This window comes from Sinocyclocheilus anshuiensis, unplaced genomic scaffold, assembly GCF_001515605.1.
Source record: "Sinocyclocheilus anshuiensis isolate Anshui unplaced genomic scaffold, SAMN03320099.WGS_v1.1 scaffold1251, whole genome shotgun sequence".
NCBI lineage: Eukaryota > Metazoa > Chordata > Actinopteri > Cypriniformes > Cyprinidae > Sinocyclocheilus > Sinocyclocheilus anshuiensis.
In genome coordinates this window covers 323524-333289 of record NW_015539970.1, presented here as the reverse complement: position 1 = coordinate 333289, position 9766 = coordinate 323524, and the positions used below count along the sequence as shown (strand labels likewise).

The 9766-nt window shown below is 40.2% G+C and overlaps 3 protein-coding genes across 5 annotated transcripts in view; 2 read left to right on the top strand and 1 right to left on the bottom strand.

The window, feature by feature from the left end:
* The window catches only part of LOC107687100 (THAP domain-containing protein 6-like), a 3847-nt gene extending 3583 nt beyond the window's left edge, over window positions 1-264 (bottom strand). Inside the window, exon 1 of the mRNA XM_016484280.1 lies at window positions 36-264. Coding sequence (XP_016339766.1) covers window positions 36-264 — 229 coding nt within the window. The remainder of the gene's footprint in view (window positions 1-35) is intronic.
* Window positions 265-791: 527 nt separating this feature from the next.
* Window positions 792-8046, top strand: LOC107687085 (alpha-taxilin-like). Of its 3 annotated transcripts, XM_016484255.1 has the most exons (11): window positions 792-896; window positions 1403-1579; window positions 1656-1925; window positions 3632-3723; window positions 4329-4499; window positions 4771-4965; window positions 5357-5476; window positions 5608-5682; window positions 6642-6734; window positions 6909-7004; window positions 7092-8046. In XM_016484255.1, exons 2-11 carry the CDS (start codon window positions 1423-1425, stop codon window positions 7395-7397), a joined length of 1575 nt encoding a protein of 524 aa, XP_016339741.1. In that variant the 5' UTR covers window positions 792-896; window positions 1403-1422; the 3' UTR covers window positions 7398-8046. The 3 variants fall into 3 exon arrangements, with proteins under 3 accessions (XP_016339741.1, XP_016339739.1, XP_016339740.1); XM_016484253.1 differs by having other exon boundaries at window positions 792-881; window positions 6909-7121; XM_016484254.1 differs by having other exon boundaries at window positions 792-926; window positions 6909-7121.
* A 1130-nt stretch (window positions 8047-9176) lies between these two features.
* LOC107687089 (eukaryotic translation initiation factor 3 subunit I-like) overlaps window positions 9177-9766 on the top strand; it is a 3770-nt gene continuing 3180 nt past the window's right edge. Inside the window, exons 1-2 of the mRNA XM_016484265.1 lie at window positions 9177-9327; window positions 9618-9710. Of these exons, the coding sequence (XP_016339751.1) occupies window positions 9325-9327; window positions 9618-9710 (96 nt within the window). The 5' untranslated portion in view covers window positions 9177-9324. The remainder of the gene's footprint in view (window positions 9328-9617; window positions 9711-9766) is intronic.

Below are 9766 nucleotides of genomic sequence, written 5' to 3'. Positions count from 1 at the left end.
AACCAGAGACGGGGTCACCATAAGAAGCCACAGACTCGGAGGAGGGCAGCCCTGTCCATCAGAACAGCGCAGAGACTCCACGAACCGCTTGCAGCCCAGCGTGCCACTGCGCTCCAGATCTAGAGGCCGAGACTCCCAGAGAGGTTTGCCCAGCCCAGGATTGAGTCTTGCTGCTGCTGCTGGGTGGCCAGGACACACAATCCTTCCCGCCTCCACCAGACCCCCGACCCTTCGTCGGCAGTCAGCATCTGTGGTTTTCCGCATCTGCGTCCACAACGGAACCAATCAAAAATACATATCAACATATATAACATAATTTTAACACCAGGCTTGGCGTCCATGGAACTCATCCACCATACAGTTCAACTTTTTATTTTCATTTTCCCTGAGTAGAAATTGAGCTTGTGTTTCAACTCGTCATTTATGAAGTTCTTTCCATTCAGGTCTTCTAGAAGAGCTAGCACCATGTTCTTTGCCCGCTGTTCTCGTTTCTTATATATATATATATAATTTTTTTTTACCGCTTTTGACTAGCAGGTTCAACTAGTTTGCGGTGTTTCGAGCACGGATCAATTGGTTCGATTGATTCAAAGCTTCTTTTTGCCATCACTTTCGCCCAAATCGGCGTTATCGAGAAATATTTTAGTTAGGAATATTAATTCAAAGCTAATATAAAAACAAAACAACGACAAATAAATAATAAAGCACTGCAATACAATAACAGTAATAAAAAATTTGTACACCGGAAGTTTGCAAATGTTCGACCAATCATCTTCGATTGTTTCCCTGGCATTTCCTGTGTCAGTTGGAAGCAGTAGTGGGAAGGGTAAAGAGTGGTGACAAACATCAGAAGTGGTTTCTTGGACCAAACTAAAACACTGGTATTCATTTAAACGGTATTAGCTGACAGCACAGATGCATTGAAGGTGTTTGTTTTGTGAAACTGTAAAACGGTAGAGCGCGTCAAGTCAGTCAGCAGATGTTTAACTGAGCGTTTGGTTAGCCATGACTGCTAAACTAGTCGAGCGAGATGTTGCACAGCAACAGTTCTCAGTTATACTTCTATGTTTATCTACAGTTTTAAACCGTCAGCTAAAAGTAACACGTGTTCTTTGTTTTGGACGTCTGTCAGTTGTCATTGACTGAAACTTACACGAAGCATTTTATGATTGACAATCGATTGAATGTCCTAGGTGTGATCTGAAGTCGGCGTTTAGTGATTAGCGTGTTATGATATTGTGTATATATAGTGAGTTAACCAGTCATCTTCGTTTGTTTGCCAGTCTCTCACACAGCAGATTCGTTGTAAATTTGCAACTGAACTGAAACCGAAACTGTTCAAGCTAATAGATGCAATATGATGTCTTGTAGTCGTTTACCTGTGTGTTGTTGTGTCTTTTAGTATTTGTTCATAGATCAGCAATGCAGAGGAGTGAGATGGAGGATCCAGTAGTTGATAGCAGTGCAGATGATACAGAGATACAGAGCACCGCTGCATCTGAGATGACCAACAGCCCTAAAGAAGCCATAACACAGCCGGATGGCACACCAACCAACAATTCTCAGGCAGAGGAAGGCTGTAAGTGTGTCCTAGTGTGTCCAATTATTCACTGCCGTATTTCTTCTCACTCACCTTCCATGTTTCTTGTGTTCAGTGGCAGAGGCTGGAGCGAGTTCTGCCTCCTGTGACATGGCTGAGGAACTGAGCAGACAGCTGGAGGACATCCTCAGCACCTATTGTCTTGAGGATGGTGTTGTTGGCGGTGAGGATGCGGTGGTGACCAACGGCCAGCCTGATGGTGTGGAAGTGAACGGGCTGTCTGAGAAGGAGGACGGCAAGCAGGAGGAGGCCAAACTGAACGGCAATGGATGCCCTGAGAAGGACCAGAAAAAGCTGCAGGACAAGAAGAAAGTGAAGGGCCTGGGTGAGTCAATGTGTTTGCCTGAATGTGCAGCAACGCCTACCTTTGGCTCACTCTTAATGCTCTTTACATTTTCTGGCACAGTTAAACAGTGACAAGACAATAATAATGCAGTAGGGGTTCAATCTTCAACTGGCTGGCAGCTGCCACCAACCACTGACAGGTCACGTAAAATATATTCATAATAAAATAGTGTATTTCCTTGCAGGGAGAGTGATAGGGTAGGCGTTCTACTCGCAGATCTACAGCGGCTGCCTGAAGCTGCCAGCCAGCCACTGGCAGGTCACATGACCTGTCAGTGGCGGCTCCTGCCAGCCAGTTGAAGATTGAACCCCCACTCTGATAATGTTATGAAAGATTTCCATTTCAAATAATTGCTGTTCTTTGAATTTTCTTTTCATCAAAGAATCCTGAAATAAATATATAATTTTTTCCACAAAAACAGTTTTCAACATTGACAATAAGAAATGTTTAATGAGCAGCAAATCGTCATATTAGAATGATTTCTGAAGGATCATGTGACACTGAAGACTGGAGTAATGATGCTGAAAATTCCGCTTTACATCACAGGAAGAAGTTACATTTTACAATATATTAAAATAGACAACAGTTATTTTCAATCAACAGTTAAATTCTACTGATATTTTAGAATTTTGCCGTTTTTACTGTACTTTTAGATCAAATAAATGTAGTCACATTGTTGCTCTGCAAAATTGTGTGTATGAAACCCAGTCATTCCTATAGGAATCCAGGCGATCGGGAGTTTCATGTACATTTACATTTACATTTAGTCATTTTGCAGACGCTTTTATCCATTTTTCTGTGAAAGAAACAATGATATCTGGTTGAAAACAACTCTTTCGAGGGTTTTCGCTATGAATGGAAGGAGAGAGACAGGTCTGTAGCTATCTGTAAGTGAAGTGTTTAACGTAGGTTTTTTGAGCAGTGGGGTTACCCGAGCCTGCTTGAATGCAATGGGGAAGGTGCCTGTGTGGAGAGATGTGTTGATGATATGTGTGAGTGGTGGTAAAAGTGTAGGAGAGATTGCTTGGAGGAGGTGTGAGGGGATTGGATCTAGAGGGCATGTTGTAGGATGGCTGGAGAGGAGAAGTTTTGATACTTCTGCCTCAGTGAGGGGACAGAAGGAGAAGATGGGAGTTTTTGCAGTGGGTGTGGTTGGTTTGAAGTCCTGTGTGTGTGGGGCTGAACAGGCACGCATGTATGGGTGAAACATGTCCCCAAGCAAGGTTGCTCATTTTTAAGTTGGCCGCATACATTCTCCGCATTGAGCAAAAAGAAAACCTGCCTGGTTTTAACGTGACTTCTGTGTGAGCGGTGCTTCTTGCATTTCTACGCTATTGAGAAGAGACAATTTTTGCTCGAATTTTGCTGCAACTGTTTAAATTAGCAAATTAAATGTAAACTGTCAGTTTTTTTATTTGAGCGTTGATTATAATATCTAAAAATAATAGCAATTGTATTTGGGCTTTCTTGTCAGTTAAACATTAATATTATAGTCGTGTACTATATAATTTGCGTAATTTAGTTTTTTTTTTTTCTTCTGACAATTGCCTGAAATATTCCTGATCATGATCTAAATCAAATTTAATCGAGGGCTTATGATTTCAGAATCAAATCAAATAGTGAAATCTGTGTCAATAACCAGCCCTATTCTTAAACTAAAATCTGTTTTTTGTTGTGTGTTTTAGGCAAGGAGATCACCCTTCTTATGCAGACTCTCAACACATTGAGCACTCCAGAGGAGAAGCTGGGTGGCCTCTGTAAGAAGTATGCTGAGCTGGTAAGACATGATGATATCAAAAGATGTCAACATCTCAGGTCATGTGTTGTATAAAGAGAAAATATCACTCCTAAAGAGAGAAGATGAAAAAATAAATGCTACCTTTTTGGGTGTAAAAAACCTTCACTAACATTATAAATGGAGCTGAGGGATAAAAATAAAACGATGAAAAGAGTTGCCGTTGTGTCCTGATGAGCTGATTTAGCATTTCAGCTGACTGTGCTTGAGCTTGTTTACATGAATACAGTACTAGGAAATGCGTGGGTTTTCTCAGCACACATTTCCACATTAATTCAGTGATGCATTTCTAAAGATGTTTCACATCTTCATGCTATAAACCACTATAATTCCCTGAGATGCACTGAAATATTGGCCTGTAATCTGAATCGGCTGATAAAAGCAAGTCCATTATTTGCAAAGAGCTTCGTTACTTGTGATAGGAAACAAAGTTTCAGCTCTCAAATTCTCTCTCTCTCCATTTTATCACAAAATTCAAACAGTACATGCCATTTTGATGCCCTTTAATAGTAATTTTTATAATTAAAATAATATAGTAATATAACAAATGATAATAATGCACCTGTCCTGCTTTGTTTTTCTTTTAGCTAGAGGAGAACCGTAATGCTCAGAAACAGATGCGGGTTCTGCAGAAGAAGCAGACGCAGCTGATCCAGGAGAAGGACCAATTACGAAATGAGCACAGCAAAGCCATCCTGGCACGCAGCAAGCTGGAGAGTCTCTGTCGAGAACTGCAGAGACACAACCGCACACTTAAGGTACACTAACATGATATGAATGCAAATAACATGATATCAGTTATTTGCGCTCAGAGGGTTTCGCATAATTCATCATGTGTGTGGTGCCTGCCTAATGCAACATTTAAATTCAGAGGTAATCGGAACAGAGATCTGCCTTGGCAGTTTTCTCTCCCTGCTGCTCAAAGTATTGTTTCATCTGCTCTAACTCCACTGTTCACATAACCAGAGGCTTGTTGCCTTATATATTCCATAATGAAAGAAATGGATTGATGTTTGCTGTGCTTGGCAGGAGGATGGTGTGCAATGTGCCCGATTGGAGGAGGAAAAAAGGAAGGAAGTGACTTCACATTTCCAGGTGACTCTGAACGACATCCAAGTTCAGATGGAGCAGCACAACGAGCGTAATGCAAACCTAAGGCAGGAGAACATGGAGCTGGCTGACAAACTGAAGAAGCTTATTGAGCAGTATGAGCTCAGAGAGGAGGTGAGAGATACGGAAATAAAGGATGAAGAGAGAAGGGCACTTCTGGAAGGGAGAATACATTTGTAATGCCTTTTAACGGAAGATGTGTGTAAATCTATAACAGCTGAGCTACTATTTTTTTAGGCTTCAAATTATAAAACAATAGCGAATTTACAGTGCTGTTCAAAATGAATACAAAGTATCTGGACTATTTTCAAATGTTGGTTTCTGTTCATATTAATGTGAATAGTCAACATTAATGTGTGTACACCAACTAAAACAAGCATAATTTGTAACATAATTTGTTTGCAGATGAAACTTGCTTTTATATTTTATAGAATGCAGTGACATATTTAAGTATGACTTGTGTTGTTTTGGAGCCACTGTACCTAAGAGTCGTTTTCTCTCTCAGCATATTGACAAGGTGTTCAAGCAGAAAGATCTGCAGCAACAGCTGGTAGATGCGAAGCTTCATCAGGCACAGGCACTGCTCAAGGACTCAGGGGATAGGCATCAGAAGGAGAAAGACTTTGTGAGTTTCTACATCCTTAAAACTGTATTGAGACTTGCACTATATATCCACCGGTGTGGTTATACCATCTGGGCAAAAGTTTCCAGTCAATAATTAAGATTTATATGGTTTGTCATTTCTTTCTTTTTCAGCTCCTGAAAGAGGCAGCTGAGTCGCAGAGGATGTATGAGCTTATGAAACAGCAGGAAGTCCATCTGAAACAGCAGGTGAGGAAAATAGGATAGATCATTCACCTAAAAGACAGCTCCAGTTATTAAGTTTTTTTTTAACAACCTTTGTTAAATAATTAACAACCTTTGTGAGCAAAATAGACATCTTCCAAAAACATTAAAGCGATAGTGCACCCAAAATGAAATTTGTCATTAATTACTCACCCTCATGTCGTTCCAAACCCGTAAGACCTTTTTTTTTTTGTTCTTTTCTCTTTTTTTGTTATCAAATCTGAGCACTTTCTGACTCTCCATAACATAATTAAGATATTTTTGATTATCAGTGGTTCAACCATAATTGTATGAAGCTACGAGAATATTTTTTATGCGCGAAGAAAACAAAAATAACGACTTTATACAATTCTTCTCTTCTTGCTCCTGCATCAGCAGCACCAGACGCATGTGCCGTGGTACTGTCATGAACGTGCCGAATTCTGACACGGAACAGACGAAATTGTTGAATAAAATGGTTATTTTTCTTTTCTTTGCACACAAAAAGTATTCTTGTAGCTTCGTAAAATTAAGGTTGAACCATCGATGTCATATGGACTATTTTAATGATGTCCTTACTACCTTTCTGGGCTTTGAACGTGGTAGTTCCGTTGCTGTCTGTGGAGGGTCAAAAAGCTCTCCGAAATTCTTAAAAATTATCTTAATTTGTGTTCAGAAGATGAATGAAGGTCTTAGCATTTGGAACAACATGAGGATGAGTAATTAATGACAAATGTTCATTTTTGGGCCAACCCCAAACTTTTGAAAAGTAGTGTATATGCACTTGTATAGCACTTGGCATGGCATTGCATAGGTTTTTTGAATCCAGGATCTACCCAAAACTCCCTTGCATTGTGATGGTGGTGTTTACACATTCAAGCGGCATTTAGAAACATGTGTTACTGTTTCATGTGTTTAACTTAAGTAGATCTGAGGCTAAAAAAAATGTATTTTGTCTTTTACAGCTCTCATTGTACACGGAGAAGTTTGAAGAGTTTCAAAACACGCTTTCCAAAAGCAACGAGGTGTTCACAACATTCAAACAAGAGATGGAAAAGGTAAATGACTTTATTAATTATGCTGTGGACTTCATGTCCCTGCAAAGAAACTGTTAGTCTGTGTTCATGCATGTAGGTCGTCTTGGGAGTTGCTACATATTTCCCAACACAAAACATAAATCTCTAAAGCCTTTATGTAAAGGTGATTTAATCTGAATTTGTATTGTCCCACAGATGACAAAGAAGATTAAGAAGCTGGAGAAGGAAACGACCATGTACAGATCACGATGGGAAAGTAGTAACAAAGCCTTGCTGGAAATGGCAGAGGAGGTGATTGTTGTCTTGCAAATTCTCTGTCATATTTGACAGTTAAAGCTTTGTTACACAAGCTAAAAACCTTATCTTTTCTCTCTGTAGAAAATGCTACGAGACAAAGATTTCGAAAGCCTGCAGGTGAAGGTGCAGCGTCTGGAAAAGCTCTGCCGTGCGTTACAGATAGAACGCAACGAGCTGAGTAAGAAGGTTCAGGGTGTCTCCACAGGCGTTGAGAGTAAACCAGAAACAGAGATGGGGTCACCATCAGAAGCCACAGACTCGGAGGAGGGCAGCCCTGTCCATCAGAACAGTGCAGAGACTCCACGAACCGCTTGCAGCCCAGCGTGCCACTGCGCTCCAGATCTAGAGGCCGAGACTCCCAGAGAGGTTTGCTCAGCCCAGGATTGAGTCTTGCTGCTGCTGCTGGGTGGCCAGGACACACACAATCCTTCCCGCCTCCACCAGACCCCCGACCCTCCGTCGGCCGTCAGCGTCTGTTGTTTTCTGCATCTGCCTCCACAACGTAACCGCTGACTTGGCTGCTCCTGGGGGGTTTCATTGTGTCAGGGAAGATTGTGCCTTCAACATGATTCCTATGCTGTGTTTATAATCTTTGGTTTTTATGTGGCTTGCTTTATCCCACCCTATTCCCGAGAAAATCCCATATTTGCATTTAGGATGGGAACACATGGATGTTGCTGCTGTGTCGGAATGCTCAGTGTTTGTCCACTAAATGCTTGTCTCTTTTCTGTTTGGCTGATAAAACGTAAAAGAATCTTAATGGGCATATTGCTGAAATCGGTGAAAAGTTCTTTACCGTGAAACAGCAGTTGTAATGCGATGCTATTTCTTTGGGTGTTTTTATTTAATTTCTCGCCTTAAGTTGTTGTATCAGGTCAAATCTGCTTGTACACTTTCCAGCCACCCTCTTTCTTCGGTTTAAATCCCACAAATCATAGTTTGCACCAAACAAAGAATGTATGATTTGTTATTCATCTTCACTACTCAGAGTTTAGAATTGTAGACGTAGAGTTAAGACTAACATTGTTATTTGAGTTTAAGGTTCATGTAATCTGAACCCGGATTTTCTTTTATTCTTTTGCACAACACTTGAATTTGTCACATGTATCTTTTAACTTAAGTTTGCACCATCTTTAAACACCACTAGCTTCTTTAAGTGAATATATCCAGCATTGTAGATGCATTCCTATAACATTCCGTTCACTTCTAATTAGGAATGTGCACTTAAATGATGTCATGACCAATGAGGGATTCTCATTCAGTGTGTGATTTCAGTTTGGACAGTTTTCATGTTCAGTCGTTTCAGATACTGATCACATGTGTTTGTGGCTTACTAAATGTGCTTAACATATTCAAAATGTAAAAAAAAAAAAAGCCCACTTACATCAGATTAAACGGGAAGATTCGAGGACACACTATGCAATTCTAGCTATGTTCATGTCATCTCAGTGTTGAGCATGTGAGCAAAGCACTGACAAGCTGAGAAATGAATGTACGTTCCACACAAAGTGACTTAATTTTGTGATGTCAGTCGATTTCAGCACTCTTGAATTTTGTGTTCCCTTCAATACTTTAAGAATTTATCATTTTTGTGCCCCTTCAGTACCCTTGCTAAATGGGGTACAAAAGTATTGAGCTTAACGTGCATCGAGTCATCTGTTGGCCATGTAAACCCTTCCATATTTAATTCCAGCCAGTCAAGGTTTCTGTGCAGGTTTAGATGTCGTTTCAAAACGTTTTTGAATGGTATGTGTGTGAAAAGCATTTTATTGTATTTGCTGGCCATTCAAATTTGACATTCCCATTATATAAGGAGGTACCAAAGATATTTGTTGATTTGTTTCCCCCCACACCCAGTATACATTTATTTGCGAATTAAAATCCTAAGAAAATTAAAATGTGATTTCTGTATTCATTGTTGATAGACTGATATATCAGACATGATGACGTAAACTCATAACATTGCCTGCATGGCTGAGAAAGAAACACCGTCCAATCTTCGAGACACATCATAGAATAAAACAAACGTTTCATTAACTGGCCAGTCTAATAAAAGTGACATGTTGGTTATGAGCTAACCAGTTGTAAAACTAAAGATATCGAAATCAAAGATAGTTTTTGTTGTTATTACAGACCGGACCGTTAGAATGGTTTAATGTTCAACCGGGACCTGTTTTAGTCTGCACAGGAAATGAAGTCCGTCTCTTCCGCTTCTAACCGGGCACAGTTGAGCACGCGTACCGCGTACTGTTTTATTCTACTGCAGCTTTAAATATAATTTCGTTTATATTCTGTCGATACAAAACCGGACATAATGGTAAGCCTAGATCTATGTATTTTCTGAGCTGTTAACTGAATCGCAGACACACCGGAAGTCTGCAGACCGGTGGTTTTATTAGCTAACAGATGCTAAGTATTAGATTTGGCCAAATATTAGATCCTTTATATGATTGTGAAATTACATTTGTGACTGAATTGTGACGATATGAGGAAGAGCGAGAACATTTATAGAAATGAATGCATACAGTCTTGTGTAACTACAGTGTCTGACATAATCGCTTGTCTTAAATGAACATTAACACACTCATGCTTTATTATTTCGCATAGAGACCCATTCTCCTCCAGGGCCATGAGAGGTCCATCACTCAGATCAAATACAACAGAGAGGGAGATCTCTTGTTCTCAGTAGCCAAGGATCCAGTAAGAGAGAAACTACAATGGGAAACATCACAGTCTTGTTTTTTTTTGGGGGGGGG

What these genes read in the sequence shown, in the direction of transcription:
- LOC107687085 (XM_016484255.1), top strand. Translation starts at nt 1,423, where the DNA reads ATGCAGAGGAGTGAGATGGAGGATCCAGTAGTTGATAGCAGTGCAGAT. An exon ending in TTCTCAGGCAGAGGAAGGCT is followed by an intron (nt 1,580 to 1,655) that starts GTAAGTGTGTCC and finishes TCTTGTGTTCAG; the next exon opens with TGGCAGAGGCTGGAGCGAGT. An exon ending in TCAAACAAGAGATGGAAAAG is followed by an intron (nt 6,735 to 6,908) that starts GTAAATGACTTT and finishes ATTGTCCCACAG; the next exon opens with ATGACAAAGAAGATTAAGAA.